The sequence below is a fragment of the Calypte anna genome, chromosome 5A (genome assembly GCF_003957555.1).
Source record: "Calypte anna isolate BGI_N300 chromosome 5A, bCalAnn1_v1.p, whole genome shotgun sequence".
Taxonomy (NCBI): Eukaryota; Metazoa; Chordata; class Aves; order Apodiformes; family Trochilidae; genus Calypte; species Calypte anna.
The window spans coordinates 21,718,178-21,738,796 of record NC_044251.1 but is presented as its reverse complement, the minus strand read 5'-3'; the positions used below and the strand labels follow the sequence as shown (position 1 = coordinate 21,738,796).

The 20,619-nt window shown below is 42.6% G+C and overlaps 3 protein-coding genes across 3 annotated transcripts in view; 2 read left to right on the top strand and 1 right to left on the bottom strand.

Moving 5' to 3' along the window:
• SNW1 (SNW domain containing 1) overlaps positions 1 to 1,928 on the top strand; it is a 14,362-nt gene extending 12,434 nt beyond the window's left edge. Inside the window, exons 13-14 of the mRNA XM_008505187.2 lie at positions 930 to 1,093; positions 1,173 to 1,928. Coding sequence (XP_008503409.1) covers positions 930 to 1,093; positions 1,173 to 1,377 — 369 coding nt within the window. The 3' untranslated portion in view covers positions 1,378 to 1,928. The remainder of the gene's footprint in view (positions 1 to 929; positions 1,094 to 1,172) is intronic.
• SLIRP (SRA stem-loop interacting RNA binding protein) lies at positions 1,857 to 6,472 on the bottom strand. The gene is made up of 4 exons (XM_030451675.1): positions 6,329 to 6,472; positions 6,106 to 6,164; positions 3,711 to 3,818; positions 1,857 to 1,976 (listed from the first exon to the last, which is right to left on the bottom strand). Exons 1-4 carry the CDS (start codon positions 6,420 to 6,422, stop codon positions 1,926 to 1,928), a joined length of 312 nt encoding a protein of 103 aa, XP_030307535.1. The 5' UTR covers positions 6,423 to 6,472; the 3' UTR covers positions 1,857 to 1,925.
• ALKBH1 (alkB homolog 1, histone H2A dioxygenase) lies at positions 6,465 to 20,619 on the top strand. Its single transcript, XM_030451674.1, has 6 exons — positions 6,465 to 6,633; positions 9,443 to 9,551; positions 13,430 to 13,592; positions 17,514 to 17,604; positions 18,491 to 18,684; positions 19,242 to 20,619. The coding sequence occupies exons 1-6, from the start codon at positions 6,508 to 6,510 to the stop codon at positions 19,663 to 19,665; spliced, it is 1,107 nt and encodes a 368-aa protein (XP_030307534.1). The 5' UTR covers positions 6,465 to 6,507; the 3' UTR covers positions 19,666 to 20,619.

Genomic DNA, 20,619 nt, shown 5'->3' with positions numbered 1-20,619 from the left:
TCATGGTTGGTGTGGATACACTTGGAAAGAAGTCTCTACATAACTGGTTAGGAGACTGTTGATCTCCTTTATCCATAGCTGATGCAACAACAATGGAATATACTGAATGCGGAACTCGATGAAAGTGGATTTGTTGTGGTTTTTCTCTCTTTGGGGTGGGGAGAAAGAAACTATTCTGCCTTCAAGCTTTAGTGATCTCATTTTCTTCTTTCAAACAAAGTTACTGAGTGAGTAGGGGAAATCTGCTTCCAGAGAAGCAATTAAATACTTTCTATCTCAATTATTGCTCATAGTAAAACTCCTTCTGCAGATATAAATAGTTAACAGCAACATTTATTTTCCCTGAACTTTATACTGTTGAGAGATGAAAAAGTAGATGAGGCTTCAGAAGGTCCTTGAATAGACCTGTAGTTTGTCAATCATCCTTTTTTGTGTCTTCAGTGAAAGACATGCGGCAGAAGAGAAAGCTGAGAAATCAAAAGTGAACAAGCAGGCACTTCTGCCTTCACATTTGCATAAGGCTCTGTTTGGTTTGGATCAGTCAGCTTAAATCATGTTTTACAGAAATTCTGAATAATATACGTATTTGTGTGCTTCTACTTGACTATTATAGACAGCTGTACTTGCAGGGCAGACTGAAATTTTCTGTCATTCTGAAATATGAATGGCCTGTAATACTTCATGTTGCTTTCTGGAATGGAAATAGCCCTGACCAAGGCTTGTAATGATCGTGTCATGTTCTCCGGACTTAATCCCAGACTATGAAACACACCTTAATGAAGTGCTTGAACTCATTTGAAATCAGTAGTAAATCACACAGTTATCATCTTTGTGTACCATTGTTGATACCATCAGTGTATCTTGATGTTAAAATAAATCCTCTGACACTGGCAGATTTGAGTTACACTGATGTTCTTTCTTTGTCACAGGGTATGGACAGTGGCTTTGCTGGAGGAGAGGATGAAATTTACAATGTTTATGACCAACCTTGGAGAAGTGGCAAGGATATGGCCCAGAACATCTACCGGCCAAGTAAAAATGTGGATAAGGACATCTATGGTGATGATCTAGAGGCTCGAATAAAGACTAACAGGTAAGAAAGTAATGTTAAGAAATATTCTTAATTAGTATATGAAGTTCCAGTCAACTGAGTATCACCTCTTTTCCTGCAGGTTTGTTCCTGACAAGGAGTTTTCTAACTCGGATCGTAACACAAGAGGGAGGGGCAGAGATGGACCAGTTCAGTTTGAGGAGGATCCATTTGGTTTGGACAAGTTTCTGGAAGAAGCTAAGCAACATGGTGGCTCTAAACGGCCATCAGATAGCAGCCGCCCTAAAGAACATGAGCATGAGAGCAAAAAGAGGAGGAAGGACTGAATGCCTCTGCTCCTTGAGAGGTAGAGAAATGGACTCCAAGCTTGGACTTTATACAAAAGGCATTTTTAATACCAGTGGTGTACAGGGGGATGGCACTGTAACAAAGCAGTTCTCAACTCTTGTTGTGTGGTTATATATATGCACACCCTAATTCTTCTAGATAGGACAGCTGCCCTTGGCAAGCAGAGGAATGGAGACCACTTTGAAACATTTCAGAAGGGAATTACTCTTAAGCAAGTGCTCTGACTTTGCTGGTTCCCTGTTGCCCAGCATCTCAGGGTAAGAATGTAGTCCCTTCCTACGGCTTTAGTTTTTGTAGGTAGCTAAAGCTTTTACTTCATCTCTTAAAAGCTTTCCTGCTGTATATAATTACTGTCTTATGCTGTACTGGATGCTCCAGTGTTTATCATTCAGTGTTTCTTTAGTGTGGCTGTATAGTTTATTTGAACAGCTGGATTCTGTTTTAAAACAAACACTCATAGTTTCTCAGCAGCCTTTTATTTAGTTTCTTTACATTTAGTGAAATAAAGCCTCCTTCCCCTGCTCACTCACTGACTTCTTTGACTGTGTCTTCTGCGGGGCTGCTGTTTGAGAGCAAGCTGAAAACAATGGAAAGTGCTCAAATTAATTAGGCAAGCAGGTTGGATATTTTTCATTTCTGATCTTCTGAAACGTTCACATGGGAAGTGTAAAACAGGTTTATAACCAGTTCAGTTTCATGAGCCATAACCACAAACACTAAGATTATGATGGGAAAGTTGAATATAATTTGCACAGCACTTGCTAGTTCTATCAGCAAAATACATCTGAAAACCTTGTGCTTTCAAGTGGAATTAATACAAGTTAACTGTCTAAACCTAGCCTAGAACAAAGTGGGAAGAGGTCTTGTGAATTTTGTTCCAGAGAAACTTGCATATTTTAAGAAATGAAACTACTGCCTGCCCTCTGCTTTTTATTTCACTGTAAAGAAGCACCTTGGCTCTTTCACCTCTTTTGAGAGCAATCCTCAAAAGTCTCAGCAGTGGCTGTCTTAGAGCTTTAACAATAAAAAGCAACAAAACAATTTCCAAGAAATTGACATTAAGTACTCATCTGTACTGTTCCTAGTACTTATTTTGACAACTGCATACAGCTAACATTCCTGTTTTCAGCCCAGTGTGTGAGGGATCAGGGTTTTGTCTGGCTTGTCACAACTCAAGACTGAAGGCAGCACACCACTCCTCCATTTCTGCTTCCATTTCTGCACCACAGCTGTAACTCACAGGTCACCTCAGAAAGAGGTACTGATACAACTACAACTACTGAGGACTCCTATACTAGTATGAACCATGTCAAGCAAAATACTTCTATCACAACCAACACAGTTGCATGCCTAAAGTCTCTTACCTATTCATTTTACCATCTCCGTGAAAGACTCAAAATGAGAAAATAGTTGTCAGAAAGATATTGCAGAATTCTTATTAATTATGCAGAGACAGAAACTGATCATGTTCATTATACCAGTATCCTCACTGCTCCTGGTATCACTGTACTACTAGGTCTGAGTAGCTAAGTCAGCTGAAGCACATGTAAGTCTGCAAGAAAATTCCCACTGTAATTTGCCCTTACTGAGTGAACATCCTATATGCAAGTTTCTAATAATTTTTCCATGTGACATGCTAAAATATCAATGGCTTTGGGCAGCCATTGAGCTGCTGTTCTTTTATCCTTAGGTCAACACAGATGGCTGTTTATTTGCTGCAGTTATGCAACATGATACAGTTGTTTGGCTCTAGCCAGTCAATGACAAGATACCTACTTCTGCATGACTACTAGACTGAAGTTTTCTAACTAATGGTGTACACTGGCTCTTAATACCAAACAATAATGCACTGAGACAGCCAAAGTGTCTGGTTTTTCTTTTCTAACATTTAAAATGTTAGATGGTAATGAAAAAAAAAGGTAAACTAAAGCTAACTTAAAATTATATTGAACACATGAAAGCAGGAAACAGAATTTTCCTGCACAAAAGGATAGCTGAAGATAAAAAGCAGCTTTCATTGAAGCTCCAAGCTTAGCTTTACATTCCTTGTCACTGCATTCACTTTAGCTCAGCACAGCAGGAGATTTTGATCTCTGGTATGTGATCTGTAGTACCTATATGATCTCAGACCCTAACTGAGTTATGAGCTGAGAATAAACAAAAGTGTTGATGATTTTGAAAACATTACAGGCATGCTAAGTGGCAAAATGGTTAATCACACTAGGAAAAAAAAAATTTTCATGTTAACATGTCCAACCAAAGGCAGAACTAAACTCATTATGTTTCTTCATTAACAGAATTAGCATGTTACCTTGGCACCTTCAAGTATGTGGGATTCCTTCTGAAACACGTTCTGAACATCTTGTGGAGTTGAGAATTTAATCCAGCAGTAACGTCTGTGAAAGCCTGTATCTTTGTCCTAGTTATCAGATGAAGAGAATAAAATTCAATTACTGTAGAAAATAGTCACATGGGCTGTTAAAAGCTGACTGTGGATAATTCAATTTAAGGATTCAGAAATTATCAGAAATCAGCACACTGGATGCTTCAAGGCCTTTTTCACACTTTAAGACATGTACTTATTGACAGTATGCAGGGGCCTGCTAGAAGCCTGTTCTGCATCCCTTTCTCTCAATTTGTGTTTTGCAACCTTAAAAAAAAAGATTTTAAGATACAGTTGAAGACCGGAATAAAGCATAGCCAGTTGTTTCAAACTGCAGTAGTTATCTACTATTAAGCCAGTCACAACAGAACTGACATTTAAATGTCTGCCTGATTTGAAAATGTCTGCCACAGTACTTGAAAAGTGTTCAGCAAGATAAAGCTGCTGCCTAAGATACTAAGAAAGCAGGCTGCAATTCAAGATGACAAGCACTTACTGCACTGAAAAAATAAAATTATTTTTAAGAATAATTTTCCAATCAGGAGACAGCTGTCAATAAAGATAATGCAGAAAAAACAGGTCTACCAAAGTGCCTTTTACCCACAACTCTGATCCCCATCAGACTTCACAACAGTTCTGCCATTGAACTGACCAGGTATGACTGGCAGCACTTCCAGCCTCTGGTGTATTTTTCACCAACAAGGTACTGTAGTCACTCTACCTGGTTTCAGTACCGCAGTGCTGTCTTAATTAAGGTGTCTTACACTGCTGGCAGATTTTTATACCTCTGGCAGTTTTAAGCATTAATGAACTCTCCTAAAGTAGTCACTGAATCAACGCGTGCATCATTTCAGCTTTTAACAGTGACTGGAGGCGGATCTGTGGTAAGCTGCCAGCCTTCACAATGAATATAAAGGTTTTGCCCTGGGCCTGTGAACAGTGTGGCAGGCAGACAGACATTCAGTATTCAGAATAACCAGAATCTTTCCAACTACATTTCTCCATTTACAAACTAGTCCTCAACTGACAGTGAGCCCATTTGCCCACACAATGAAGTTCACTACATGCCGAGATTAATTTTAACAGATCATTACTTCACATGGAGAAACACTAGGAACAGAGTGTGCAAGGAACACTTTTTTTTGACAGTTCACCTCTAAGAAACTGCATTAGATACCATCATCCCTGACCTACATGCTCAGTTCAGAAGATAAATAACCTAAAAAACCTTCTGCACCTGTACTCAGCCCTGGTGAGGCCACACCTCGAGTACTGTGTCCAGTTCTGGGCCCCCCAGTTCAGGAAGGATATCGAGGTCCTGGAGAAGGTCCAAAGGAGGGCAACCAGGCTGGTGAAGGGACTCAACCACAGATCCTGTGAGTCTGTGACCCTATGAGGAGAGGCTGAGAGAGCTGGGGTTGTTCAGCCTGAAGAAGAGGCGGCTCAGGGGAGACCTCATCGCTCTCTACAACTACCTGAAAGGAGGCTGTAGCCAGGTGGGGGTTGGTCTCTTTTGCCAAACGACTTTCAACAAGACAAGAGGGCATTGTCTTAAGTTGTGCCAGGGGAAGTTTAGGTTAGATATTAGAATTTCTTTACCGAGGGGGTGATCAGGCATTGGAATGGGCTGCCCAGGGAAGTAGTGGATTCTCCATCCCTGGAGATATTTCAAAAGAGACTGGATGTGACACTCAGTGCCATGGTCTAGAAACTGCAACGGTGGTTCAAGGGTTGGACTCGATGATCTCTGAGGTCCCTTCCAACCCAGCCAGTTCTATGATTCTATGATTCAAAACAGCAAAGGCATGAAGAGCCGACAGCTCGGGAGCACCCTGAGGTTGTTCCATTTTTTGTGGTATCAGCCTACTCTGGAAGGGGTAGGAACCCACAGCAGGTAAAGACTATAGTTCACACCCACACCTTTAGTTTTTTCATTTTGGTTTGGTTTTGGCCAATTAAACCAGGCACATAAAGATTTTATTCTTTTTCAGAAGAAATATAGCACTATGATAGAGAAGCTCAAAGGACTTTTAGATTGGTTATTCACAAACGGTAGCATCAGCCGGACCTATGGGATGTGCTGTCTAAAGCTCTTTCAAAGGCAATGGAAATCCCTACGCACCAATGCACTCTATGGCCGGCAAACGCTGCTACGTGTGGCAAAATCTGTGTGGCAAATCTGACTAGAGGGCAAGAAGAGGCTTCGGGGGAGAGCCCAGCAGTAGGACCTCCCCTGCCGGGGCGCAGTGAGCACCAGCCGGAGGCTCTCCCCGTTTTACCGAGAAGACACGAGCAGCAGCCTGGAGGATAAGCGGGTACTCACAAACGGCAGCTGGCACCTCTGCACGGACCCGAACTGGGAGAAGTATTCCCTCAGCTCCTCTGCGGGGGAAAAGCACACCCGGTTACACAGCCCAGGCAATACAGCCGCACCCGCCGTGGCCCGGCTGTCCCGGCCTGTGCCGGCACACGCGGCCGGGCCGCTCCCTCCCGCGCCACCCTGCCCGTAGCGCTGGCAGAGGATGAGGGGAGCGGGGCAGACTCACTGCTCGACACCGTCCAGGGAACTTCAGCCACGAAGATGTCGAAGAGCTTTCTGGACCGACGCCCCGCTGCTCGCACCGCTCTGGCCGCCGCCATCTTGGGAGCTGTGGCAGGAAGGGGGCGGCCCTGCCCGCCCTGGCAGTGGGCGGTACCGCCCGCGGTCCCTGGCGCCCAGGCCGAAATGGCGGCGGCCGCCCTGACCCGGGAGGGCGGGGAAGATGCTTTCCGCCGTCTTTTTCGCTTCTACCGACAACGCGACGCGTCGGATTTGCGGGGTGTGGTGGATTTCTCCGTGCCAGGCGGCCAGGTAACGCCGGGCTCCTCCTGCCCTCGTCCTGCTGTGAGGGGCCGGGCGGCGCGGCGCGCTCTGAGCCGGTCCCGGCCCCCGAGCCGTGTTTCGGTGCGGGGCTGTGGCGGTGGTGCCTGCAGCCTCTTCTCTCCACCTGCTGCTTCCCTTCGTGCTTGACGCCCAGTCTCTAATACCCTCCCGTTCCTGGCTAGCGGGTGCAGCCCTCCAGCTGACCGTCTAAGAGGTCCCTGTAAAGGTTAAAACCTGGAGACTGGAGAGGAGCAGCTGAGGAAGGGCCTCAGCTCTGCGGCCCCGGGGCCCCGCTGCCCACAGGACCCAGAGGTCGGCTTGTCCAGTGTCTCTTCGGGCTGGCTGCCCAGGGGGTTACGGGACCCTACCTGAGGGCACAAGGTGCTGTCTCTGCCACCCCTGCCCAGCCTGCTGCCTGTTCACTGATTTATTGCTTTTGGTTATGTTTCTTTACACCCATAATGTTTAATTAGCTCTCTGCTCTGCACTGAGAGATCTCCAAGGCCTCTAATAGAGTTGCTCCTTACTGAAGGGAAGCAAAGGATCATGTGGATGGAAAAAGCAAGTTTCAGTATTTGCCCACACTGTTTCCCATGCCTTACTGGTCCTTTGCCCTGAAATACCAGGGTTTAGCTGGAGAGGGACCTGGGGTCCGCTTGCTTCCACTGTGCAGTGTGGGCCCAGGGTTCTTGATGTCTTCCCCTTGGTAAAGTATCTTCTTTCTTACTCCCATATAATAAACATTTGACATAGTCATCAGGGCAGGTTCAGCTGTTACTGTGGGTTTGGAACATGTAGTCAGAAGCACATCTGAAAGCAAATAGCCATCATGGTTCATAGTTTACAACATCTTGTCAGGGAGAAGTGATCCTTTAAACTTGCCTTCCTTTTTGTAACCTCACAAAAGGATAATGGTGAAGTATTGTTAACCAGGGATTTTCTATATTAGAGCCTGTATGAAAAAAGGGAGTAAGGATTATAGTTAAAATGAAACCTTGCCAAATTTTTTCATAGTTCAAATGCTTAGCCTTTTCTTCTTACTGTTTTATTAGAATATATATTTTTCTGTATTTTCAGACTATAATTTCATGTTGCTAATGAGACACAAAACATGACCCTTATGAAATTGTTCAAGGCGTTAGTATTAAACAAGGGAGTTGTTAACATTTCAGCCTTTCTTGAAATCCTTTATCAAACAAAATTAAGGCCCTTTTGGGAAATTCAAAGTACTTAAAAGCATCACACACATCTGTCCCCTCTCCATATCATTCTTGTTACCTTATAAGGTAAGTTGATACTTCACTAGTGAAACCATCTTTTCTTCTTATTATCCCCAGGTTTAAAACATCTGGCCTTTCTCTTTTAAGAAGATCCACAGGCCAGGTAGATTGGCCCAGATACTGTTGTTCCTTTTCTCTCAGAAGCTTTACTGAGAGAGTACTTTACCAAGTATCACCTACTTTAGGTGATCTTGCCCTGGCAAGGGGGTTGGACTCGATCTCTCAAGGTCCCTTCCAACCCCTAACATTCTGCGATTCTGTGAAACTGCTTTGAGTGATTGAGCTCCTCAGTGAAGCATGACATACCCCAGCTGCCGTGGTACCAGACTTTTTTAACTGATTCAGCACACGTAGTTTTTCAGCATAGAATCATCTCCTGTTCTCCAGAAGCCCTGACAGCAGCCAGTGTGCAAGCAGATTAAAAAGGTAGAGAGGTAGTAGAGTTGTAGTCAAAGGAAGAGCCTTCCTGGGGGCATCATGCTCTGAACTAAGGGTGGCAGTTGCAAAGCTGTTTTTGGCAGAGAGATGAAAACTTGGTAAAACTGAATGTGTTGCTAGAAGTTCCTACCCAGCAGTAGTTCAGAGTTTTCTTACAGATTCTATGTAATTTAGACCCATTGCTCAGTAGACGTCAACCAGAGCTGTCAGCCTGCAGAGACTGATTTACACATTCACCACTGCCAGGTCTATGTGCAAAGGCCTTATTTTCAAATACACTTCAGACTGCTGTAAACAAAAATTTGCCTGTCTCTGCCTGCTTATTCCCACTATGCCTGCCAGGCTGTTTCCTTATATTAGCCTATGCTCAGCCATGTGAAGACCTGGGCTGATGAACTAAACCTGAACAAAACCAACCCAGCCCTTTCTTAGATGGTTCTTAGTCCTAAGAGAAGAAGGGACTGGGAACACAGCAGAGGACTTTGTGTTTTTCAGCAACTGTTGGCTTATTGCATCTTAAATGCATGTGTTACTGCGACCCAAGAGAGCATGTCAAGAAAATGTATCTTGCTAAGCCTTGAGCTGTTGACCCTGCTGCTGGGAACAGAAGTGCCAGTGGGGTACTCAGAATTTACAGGGTTTCTGTAGTCCTTCACATTGGACAACTTTGTCCACTTCATCACTGTACTACTTACTATTCCTATAAATTACAAGTGAGAATAGCCATCTACCCTATGGGACAATAAACACCTTGTACTTAGCATGTTCTTTGAAGGTATAAAGTGTTATGGGTACTAAATATTGCTCTCCAATGGAGACTGATAATTACCAGAATATTTTATAATGTACTGTGGACATAGATAACTATGAGTACATGCTATTTCTCTTAGCAGCATTGTCCTGTTCTGGTCACAGTTGCTGAGACAATAATTCTGTGGTACAGTTGTTATTTTCACAAGACTTTGCTTGGAATATAGTAACACTCTTAGAAGTGCTATTCTTGAATCAGTTTTGTGTTTGTTCCTTTTATTTGTCTTTTGTGTGTGTGTGTTTTAACTGCATCTGGGGTTTTTTGCCAGGTGTTCAGATCACAGCTCAATATTTCTTCAGTCAGTGATCAAGATGCCTACAGAGCAGGACTACAGCCAGTTAGCCAGTGGAAAGCCTATGGCCTCAATGGGTATCCAGGTAGGTACTTCTGGTTTTCAGAAAAAATAAACAGAACCTTGTTGCTTTGGATTCAGGCATCTTTCACTTTATCCTCCTTGCCCTGTCTGAAACAGGTATTTTGCTTTGCCTAAGTGTAATTTAATGTTGGTTTAAGTGCAGGAGGACAAATGAGTCAGCTAAAGGGTGGGATGTGGCAGTGTATATGAAGGTGAGAAGGGACAGTCTCTGATCAACGAGACCAACCCTCATGAGAACGGATTGCTTTTGCTTTTGATATTCTAGATTTCTGTACTATCTATTTCTCCTCAACATGTATCAATAAAATTAGATATGTGACTGAAATACAGTCCCTTTCAGGGCTGAAGTATGTCATCTACTTGCTGGTATAAACCGCTGAGTGCATGAAGTGAGTAACAACTACTTGTCCTATTCAAGGTACAGAGTAATATCATTAGGCAGATTATTTCAAAAACTGAAATGGATCTCAGGTTGGCAGGCCACCTGGTAGAATCACAGAAAAATGAGGTTGGAAGGGACCTGTAGTGGTCTAGTCCACCTCCCTGCTTAAAGCAGGCTCAAGTTTAGATCACCCAGAATGTTGTATGAGTTTGGGGAGTCTCCAAGGGTAGAGATTACACACCCTCTCTAGTACCTGTTCAGTGTCTGGACACTCGTGCTGTGATTTTTATTTTTTTTTTCATCTTGTATCTAACCAAAATTTGTCTTGCTGTAGTTTGTGACTGTTGCATCTCATAATCTTGTGATGCATTTTTGAGAAGAATTTGACTTCACCTGCCCTATGCCCTTTTAGGTAGCTCTTGTTGATAAGACCCAAGTGTGATAAGCCTTGATTGCTGCAAAAGTGCATTACTGACTCATTCTCAATTTGTCCTCCAAAGCCCCCTGACCCTTTGAGTCGGAGCTGCTCCCTGGTCCTCAGGTTGTACTGTTGCATGGGGTTATTCTGCACCCAGTACAGAATTGTCACTGTTGAACTTCTTGAGGTTCTTACTGACCTGTTCATTGGATGAGTCAACATCCTTTCAGCAGCTACAGCCTATGTACTGCTAACTGTGCTAACAGTGATGAATATCCCATTGTCCATGTTGATGCAGATGTAGTTACCAGTCTTGGCCCTAGTATCAACCTTAGGAATGCAGCTTAGAACAGCTACTGGTTAGACTTTGAACCATCAAATCACTATTCTTTAAGCCTCAAGGCCCTGCCAGCTTTTGCTCACTCTTTTAGTGTATCGATAAGACCCCTGTTTGGCTCACAAAATTTGCCTTCAGTAAATCCATGCTGGCAGTTCCTAACTACTTTGTGTCTGGAGGTGGCTGTCATTCAAGTTTGCTCCATAACCTTATGAGAGGTCTTGGCTACGCCTATGAGTTCGTATTCCCCAAATCTATCCTATTTCAGGGATTTTTGTTTGCTTGATTTTACTCATGTTTCTTTTGGTTTGTTGGGATTGCAGTCAGTGTCTGTGTTGGTTGCTATGAAGCCAGCCTAGCATTTCTGAAACTGAGGCAGCCACACCTAGCCATATGGCTTGGTTAATACAGGGGGAATTTAATACTTCAGGAAAAAGGTTTCCACCTCTTTTTGCCTCTAATTTTTTTGTTCCACTTAACAGTTGTATTACAGCTGTCCTTGCTTGTTCTCTACTTGTCATTTTATGTCTGTTTGAATATCTTTACAAACAATTACATGGGGGAGAGTGTTTGATCACAAGTGTTCCACTTAACTGCATTTTTCTTCCGCTGTGGCAAAGAAAACCTTTCACTTGAGTGAAATGCAAACACATTAACAAATTTTACAATAAAGTCTAGTGTTGACATTTAATCCTTCTGGAGCCACCTTTATTTGGTCATTCTAAATCTGGAGAAGGTATAGAAGGACCAACAGCCCTCTAAAATAAGTTATAATTTCTTTAGCTTGTCTGTGGGCAAATGGAAGGCAAGTAATTTGGTATTGTCCCCACAGGGAGCAATGAAATACAAGACTAAGCTGGATGAATTTCTCTTGCGGTGCCCTGAGTTCTGAGATATGTGGGTGATGCAGTCTTTGGGTCTTTGTAACTGACACAGATTAGTTCTACAAGGGGTTGCTAAATGTCTGTGTGTCTTATCCTTCTGAGATTGGAGACTTCTGAGGCTGGAGACCACTGTCATTAGGTCTAAATTAATACATGGTGTGCTGCAAGATTTTGCTACAGTGAGAGAACTCCATTTGCTTCCTCAAGGCAGATTGCTTTAGTATACAGATCCCCAAAGAATTAAGTTTCTGCCCATTCCTACAACCATAGAATGGTTTGGGTTGTAAGGGACCTTACCCCCGTGCCAACCCCCGTGCCATGGGCAAGGAAACCTCCCACTAGACCAGGTTGCTCAAAGCCTCATCCAGTCTGGCCTTGAACACTTCCAGGGAGGGGGCATCCACAGCCTCCTTGGGAACCTGGTTTAGTGTCTCACCAGCCTCACACTAAAGAATTTCTTCCTAATGTCTAACCAATTATTGCTAGTGTCTTAACTTATTCTGCTCAGAGCACATCCTTCAACGTCAAGAAATTCAGGGGTTTCTGCCTATCTACACTACATCTACAGTGTAGAAGTAACTCTCATCGTGGTTATTCTCAGTTCTGTAGATTTAGACTAATCTGTTTTCTTAGAAGTAAGCAATGAAAGGTTTGGGGAGACATAAACATATTATAAGCTTCTGATATAAGAGTAATAAAATTCAGATTCTTGTTCTCAGCTCTGTAACTAGCCCTCCACACTTCAATTCCTTCATTAATACCTGGAGATAATACATACATAGTAGAGTATAATTTAATGAATGTAGTAAAGTGCTTTGAGAACCCCACATCAAAAGCTGTAGAAGGGAAGGACAATATTATTATACAGTTCTGTGCAGAGGCCAACAGAAAGTAAATTTAATGCTTCTAGCAAAATGCTTGTAACTAGACTACCAGAAGACTGCCATATTCTCAGGGTGCAGGGAATGGAGTGAAATGAATGACAGTATACTATTAATACACTGAAGGCTCTTTTTCTAACTAGTTAATTTAATCTTGTGAGGTCTGTGAGATATACTGGCAGGAAGCTTTTTCTGTGCTTTTACAACCACTTCCATAAAGCCACAAGGCAATTTGTATCCTGCTGAGACTCCTAGCCTCACTGCTTCCTTTTTCATCTATTTTTGTCTCTGTTTAACTGATATGACTAAAAAGTTCAAAAAGAAACAGTAGGGCAAAACCTTGAAACCTCCTTTTCCTTTGTTCCTCCTGTATTTTTCTCTTTCTTTTTGAATTTTGTGCTGGTGAGTCTGTGTGTGTGAATTGACAGTGTGAGTATGAGACAGTGCTTTGATTCTCAGAGTAGGTACAGTACAGGTTAATAGCATCATTCCATCATATCCTTATTTCTCAATGCCATCAACAGTGGCCTGGAAGGAAACACCTCCGGGGTGCTGGGGAGAAAATTCCAGCAAGGAATCCTGTTAGTTCTCCTGGTGATGGCAGATCTTATGTCAAGGACTCTTGTCTGTTTAAGAGGTAGACCAAGTCAATCTGTTTCATGTCTGCTAACCCTCCTGTTTGGGCTGCTACTTGAACTCTGCCTGAGGTGTCTGGCTAAATGAATGTGCAGACTAGTTACAAGTTTATTTTGTTTTGTTAATTAACAGGGACTGCAGAAGCATTTGCAGTCAGCAGCAAGCAGTTTGGGCTTTAACTTGGCTTCCATCCCCTTTGCTGAGTATTACTATATCGAAATATAAAGATGGATATAACCAGACTTACCTGGAATAAACATGAAGCAAAGGAGAGGACTACTTAGTATTAGAAAACCTAATCATACTTTCTTACCACCCCCTCCCTTTTTTTCTGTCCTCAGGGTTTATTTTCATACTAAACCCATTCCTTCCGGGCTGCCAGCGTCACTGGGTGAAACAGTGTCTCAAGTTATACCCCCAGAAACCCAATGTCTGCAACCTGGACCTGCACATGGCTCCTGAGAAGACAGTTGACCTGTGGGGACAGAGCAAGGAGCAGCTAAGGTAAGTCCACAATAACCCGTGGTGGTCAAAACTTATGGAGCCACAAGTTCTCAGCTCTGAGAAGGTCTAAGAAAAGTGAGTAGGGAAGGGAAGCTGAAAAGATTGTCTACATGCTGGCTGTCTACAGATAGTGTCAGGCATGCCAAGTTAAAGATGGATTTTTCATGGCTTGATGTGCATCTTTGATCATTCTCTGCTTTCACTCTCAAAGTGGGATTTTTTAGTAGTAAATTATTCCACAGACATCAGTCAAAATAGTGACCCTGGCTGATGTCATAGTTTTTGGAAGTTTGCAAAGCTCAGCTACAAATAGAGCCATGAGGCCCCTCAGTTTTCCTGAGGCAAAAGGGGTCCTTAGCAAATGCCCCACTCATGCTAGCTCTTCTTCCCAGTTAGATGTCACACCTAGTATACTGTAACTGAAAGGGTGTTACCTGCAGTTTTTTCAACTCTCAAGCCAGCTAATTTCTGTGGTTTTGTTTTCCAGAGTATTTATTTGGTTTGTTTGGTTGGTTGTTTTTTTTAATTCAATCCAGGATGGGGATTAATGGCAATCCTGTTTCCTCTGTAAGATTCCCACAGGTTCAGAGTTCTGGGACTGAAAAAGCTGCCTTTCCTCTGCCCAATTTGGAAGTTAATGTAGAATTTGTCCAAGTTTTCAAATAAAGTAGGAAGTTTTAAAGTCCAAGTTTTTAAAATTATTTTTTTTTAAATTATAATGTCACCTGTAAAAATACTTACAAGATGCTGTGTGCAGTACACAATCTAGTTACTTGGATAATTATCATCACCTTGTTCATTTCACTGCTTGTTTTTCTTAACAATTATTTTATGTGGTGGAGTGACCAGAATTCCCTGCCACTCTCGTCTTTCACTTCCGTCTCTTAGTAAGTTGACATGCTGAGATTTTTCATCAAAAATACATCTAACATCTACAAGACATGGAATGTCAAAAGCAAGATTTGAACTTCTAAATATTTGTGCCTGGGAAAGAAGTTATGTCCCCACTTATGTTTTCCAGGCCCAGTCAGAATTAGTTGCAGAAATTCAGATGCCTTTTTTGTGTTGCATCAAGGATGAAGAATTGTTCTTTGAAAATATTGTGTATTTTGCCCTACAGCTGAAATTTGCCCGACTGTTCCAGTTTGATGGGCCTTTCCCAGCAGCACCTCCTGCAGGCATAGAGAATGATTAGAACAGAGCTTAATTTGCAGCTGAATCCATTTCAGTTGAAAAGAGTATTTGGGAGAGTGATGGCTGGCAGCAAAACTGGCAGTTTCATTTAGCACTTACCTGCATTTTCAAGTTGGCATACTGCTGTATTTATGCTTTTACCTCGAGCACAGCAGATCAAAGTAGCCAACTTGTCCAGTATCTGGAGTGAGAGCCTTTTGGGGAGGGGAGAAATAGAGTACTTAACTAGAAAGGGGCCTACTTCCAAGATTGGACACAATTTAAACGACTTTTAAATCCATCAGGAAGATAGATAAATGTGATTGGGTCATGGCTTATCTGCTCTTTTCAGGATGAAGGAAGTGCAGGGTAGGGAGAATCCATACAGTTCCCAGCAATCATAGCATCATAGAATGATTTGGGTTGGAAGGGACCTTAAAGATCATCTAGTTCCAACCTCTGTGCTGTGGGCGAGGACATCTTCCACTAGACCAGGTTGCTCAAAGTCTCATCCAGCCTGGCCTTGAACACTTACAGAGCGGGGCCATCCACAGCTTTGCTGGGCAACCTCTTCCAGTGTCTCACCACCTTTACAGTGAAGAATTTCTTCCTATTGTCTAACCTAACTCTTCCATCTTCCAGTCTTATGCCATTGCCTCTTGTCCTGTCATTACATGCCCTTGTCAAAAGTCTCTCCCCAGCTTTCTTGTAGCCCCCTTCAGGTACTGGAATGCTGCTCTAAAGTCTCCCCAGAGCCTCCTCTGGGCTGAAGAGTCCCAATTCTCTCAGCCTGGTTTTGTAGAAATGCTCCAGCCCTCTGATCATCTTTATGGCCCTTCTCTGCACTCACTCCAACAGCTCCATGCCCTTCTTGTGTTGGGGGCTCCAGAACTGGACACGGTACTCCAGGGTGGGGTCTCACAAGAACAGAGTCAAGGGAAATGTATGCTATGCTCTCTTCACAGAGTGAAGCTTGGGCATTTTCTTTAGTGCTGGGGACAGTTAAAAGTATAAAGTGAGGTGTAGCATCCTAAAAGGGATGTCCTTGTGTATATGGAGAAGGCTGGGGAGACTTTATAGATGCAATTATACCAGTAAATAAAGAAAAAAGGGATCTTCAGACCAAAGCCCCCCTGCTGATCTGTCTTACCATAACAGTTATGCCAGAATTTTTCTGTACTTTTGTGTAGGAGCACCTGCTGCGACAGCTCTAGGAACTTACTGTTTTCTGATAAGTTACACTCAGGCTTTTGTCTCCTGAGCAATCACATGTGAAACCACATATAAAATATTGAGTTCTGGGAATAAGGACCTACTGAGCACATCAGGGTTCCAGCTGTTGTGCAAGCACTGTAGTAAAAAAAGGGCAATTTCAAAAGGTAAATGCTAAAAATGTTGTGTTTGGCGATTGAAAGACGTAGAGGAATGAGTTGTGGGCTCTCCCTTTTCTCTAAATGCTGTCATCTGCTTGTACACTCCATAAACTGTTCAAAGCAGCATGTATTTGACATCTCTGTGTTGCTGCATTATGGTAATTATAGTTGCTGTTACTCCAGGACAAAGATGGAAACTGGAAAGATGACTTTAAGTGAGCTGTGAAGAATTACTAATGGTAAAGAAACTGGACTTTTACTCCTGTTCTTGCTTTAACTTAGGAGCTGTCAGTACAGTATAGGTGAAGGGCAGAAACAAGCTGTATCCAGGTAGATGTGCACATTAAATGCAGATGTGTGGCTGGGATTTGACTATGGCAGCACAAATATGAATCCTGTTTTGCCAAACAGGAACTGAACTTACCAACCTAATGAGGCTATAAATGAGAGCAAACCATCCGGTGATACAGTTTATCAGGATGTTCTTTGTACACTTCCCTTTTCTTTCTTTCTTTCTTTGCCATAACTCATGGCTTAACTTGAGAAAAGAAGCTGAAATTGCCAGAATAAAAGGACTAGAAAACCTATATGTACCTTCCTTTTTGTATTTGTCTACCATGTTTCTATCCCATTTACTATAGTAGTACTCTAACTTATTAAGGACTCTCACACTGGCCATAGTAAAACCCCATCCCTGAGGTCCCTTCCTGCCTTCACCACCTTCAAGTAAGAATGGTAAATTGGTGAGTCACTCTGCCTCAGGGCTGTCACTTGAGAAGAGCACTTTTTGTCAGACACCTGCAATCTAGACTTCTTGACATCGTAAGAAGTGTATGGTCACAGGCAGAGCAGTCTTGTTTCTTACTGAACATCAAGTCAATCCATGCTAAGGATGGACAGCTAGTAGAACTAGTGGTCCTTTGCAGTATTGTGCAGCTTGATACACTTCACTATCAGGTGGAATGTTTTCCTTTCTTGTAATTTTCCATTAAGTGCCTAAAATTATTTTTCCTTGTGTTAGCAGCTTATAGATCTTCACAGATTCTGTTCTTTCACTTTCAGGTGCTCAAATAGTACATACTTAATTCTGACGTACGAATCTGCACCAGTTCATTGTGTTGTTTCCACGTAATAACCTGTTACATACAAGCTTTTGAACTGACAGCAGTTGGCAGTAGGCCCTATGGGTTCTAGAGATGGCATCAGCTGAATTTTCAAGGTCTTTGGAGGAAAAAATAATTATACTGATAATAAGTCTATTGATGGTTTTAATAAGCTGTCATATGGATAAGTAAATCTCATTAATGTATGCTGCAGTTCCCAAAAACGCCTCAGAAACTAATATATCCTGTTACTTTCCATTTTGTCTTTGCAGAAGGAAAAGTTTCAATAAACGGGAGCCTAGAAGCTTATTAGAGAAGCTGCGCTGGGTTACGCTTGGTTACCATTATAATTGGGATACTAAGGTATTGAAATGAAATTCTTCTCCATTTTTCTTAGCTGTAAGCACTCAGAAGCCCTGAGACAAAAGCATTGTTAACTACTTCAGGTGAAAACACTGTTGGGTGCTTGCAGACAGCTACTTCTGTGAAACTGTTCCTCTTTGTAGAGGTGAGTCCGGGCAGGAAGAGGCTGCTGCTGATGTGACTTTGAGCTTGAGTCTGATCTAGGGTAGAACAGTCTCACCAACTCACAGCTGTTTTGATACTACTGACCAAAGTAAACTTTTCCATAAGACTCAGTTAGAAGGTGGCTGAGAAAGGATGGCAGAGCAAATGCACAGTCTTACCAGTGTATTGCAGATACTTAACCAAATCTGCCTGCAGCTTTATATTTACCAGGTCAGCCTGTTACTGATGGTCTTAATAGAAAGTTGCTTATTTCCTTCCAGTCTTCTCAGAATCACAGGGCAGAGAAAAAGTAGGTTTGCAGTTTGTTCTTGTCTTGTTCTTCAAACAAGGAAAAATGCTTGCCTCAGAGCTCTGTTAATGAGATACAGAACTTCTTTCCAGTGGCAGCTTTAGGTAGTGACCAAGTAGAACTTCAGTAGGTTCATACTAACCTTAAGTACCTACTGACTTCTGAATACAACGATTAACTCCACAATCAAGTCAGTCTCTGGTAGTCTAGCATGGGCCAGAATTAAATAATAAGAGATAAATTTGCTGTGGTTCTGCCTATGCTGTTGTCATTTTTCAAGCAAATATGATGTTCATGACTATCAGCCAAACTTCTTAGTTCTCAATAAATGTTTGGGGGGTTTTTTTGCAATTGTTTTTGCTCCTCTGATGTTCTGGGTGTGGTTTGTTTTGTGTTTCTTTTTTTTTTTTTTCCCCACTCTCCTTCCTCCAGAAGTACTCAGCAAATCACCACACTCCTTTCCCTTCAGACCTTGCATTCTTGTCAGAACAAGTGGCCAAAGCCTGTGGGTTCCGAGGTTTCCAAGCACAAGCAGGGATCTTGAACTACTATCATTTTGATTCTTCCCTGGGAATTCATGTGGATGAATCTGAACTAGACCATTCTCATCCCCTTTTATCATTTAGGTGAGTCAAGCAAAGCACTGAAGTGTTGTGGAAGGATTGGTGGCTTTTTTTCTATGGTTGCATATAGTTACAGTAAGTTGGTATGATGTAGTTTGCTAATTGGGTATATGGGTGTATAATTCTCACTCTGAAGATTTGAATAGTAGGAATCTGTAGCTCGAGGGCATAGATTTTCTTTCATGACTGCTGGAATAGCATGGATGCAGCCCCTGGAGTGGAAGAGCTCTTTGAACAGGGCACAGTTCTGTTGTAAATGGCAACTGGGTAGTATCCAGCAAGGGTGAAATACCTCAGCAGAGGTTCAGACCTGGCAGAGCAACTGCTTACACTGTGCCCACCTTGAACCAAGCCTCTTAGTCTGCTTTCCATGTTCCAATTGTTAAAGTTGTTACTAGGTGTCCATCTGGTTTCCTTGGTTGCTTTGTGTTGTTGTGGGGTTTTTTTGTGTGGTTTCTATTTTTTAAATAGATTTAGCTGCTAATCTTTTGTAACTGTACATATAATTGTCCTCTGCCTGAATTAGTTTTCTTTTCTCTCCATCCTCATGCCATCTCTAGTTTTGGGCAATCCTCAATATTTTTGCTTGGGGGCCTGAAGCGGGAGGAGGCCCCAACAGCAATGTTCATGCACAGTGGAGATATCATGGTGATGTCTGGCTTCAGCCGTCTGCTGTACCATGCTGTCCCACGGGTCCTCCCCAACCCTGAAGGGACAGCTTTGCCTTCGTGCCTGGACCAAGCACTTTCTTCAGACCTTCCCCTTGGCTCAGTCATTGAGCACAGCTCTGATGAGGATTGGCAGGTCTGTGCCAAGTACCTGCAGTCTTCCCGCATTAATATGACCATTCGGCAGGTGCTGGCTGAGGGTCAGAAATTTCCAGAGGAGTCTGGGACAAATGGAAAGGGCCAGGCATCCTCTAAAGACAGTCACCATCAGGAGAACAGCAGAACCAAGAGACATAAACCAAATACAGACAGCTGAGACCAGAAGATCATGATGACATGGACTGGACAGGCAACCTTCATATGCGATTGGGAACTAGTGTAATCATACTAGAAGTCATTTGTCTGTATTGGCATTAATAAACTTCTGTAGAAGTTTATTATTCTTCAGAATAAATGTTGTCCTTGCTGTAATAACTATGTTGGGGAGAAAAAGGAAAAGATAGATAAGTTCAGGACTGGGACTCAGGAGATGGACTCTGTTGATTTCATTGCTCTGTGTAAAAAGAATCCTGTTGGGCTGGTACAGCTGAAGTGTAGTACCAAGTATGAAGGAGGATAGGGTGTGAGACCTACCTGCAGCATTTCCAAGAGGATTATCTCTACAGCAAAATCAGTTAAGTGACCTGAAACCAGCAGCTCCCTCGAGCAACACCTGGTGTAAGCTTGCAGTAGTCCTGTGCTCTCCTTTTGTCTGCTTGCACCCCCTCAGTTGCAGCAGAAACTCCTCTTATGCATGGAACTAGACTTTTTTTGCATACTGCAGTTTTTTGAGAGAAACAACTGTAGGCAGTATCTACTTCAACTATCTTGTAGCTCCCAGGTTGGTCTCCTCCCGACAGTAAGTATGTGACTGAGCCATACATCCCCATTCTTCTAAAACTACTCCCTCTTGAGTGCCTGCAGACTGTGGTCCTCTGGTCCCAAGTTAGCATCTTTGAAGAACAGAATGACGTGCAAGTAGAAGCAATGAAGTTGTAAATTAAGTAGCTAAAAAAAATAATCAGTGACTATCTCTGTCACCCAAAGATAAATACATAAAATGAAGAAAAGCACTAGCTTTTGTGCCAGTTCTCTTTAAGACTCAGACCTTCCTATCTGCTTCTTAATGCAATTTTAATTGCTGGAGTGGAATGCACTATCCCTGGGGTGTTTTGTTGCACTTTCCAATGAATAAACTTACTGGATTTTTAAATTAAAGATCTCTATCCGT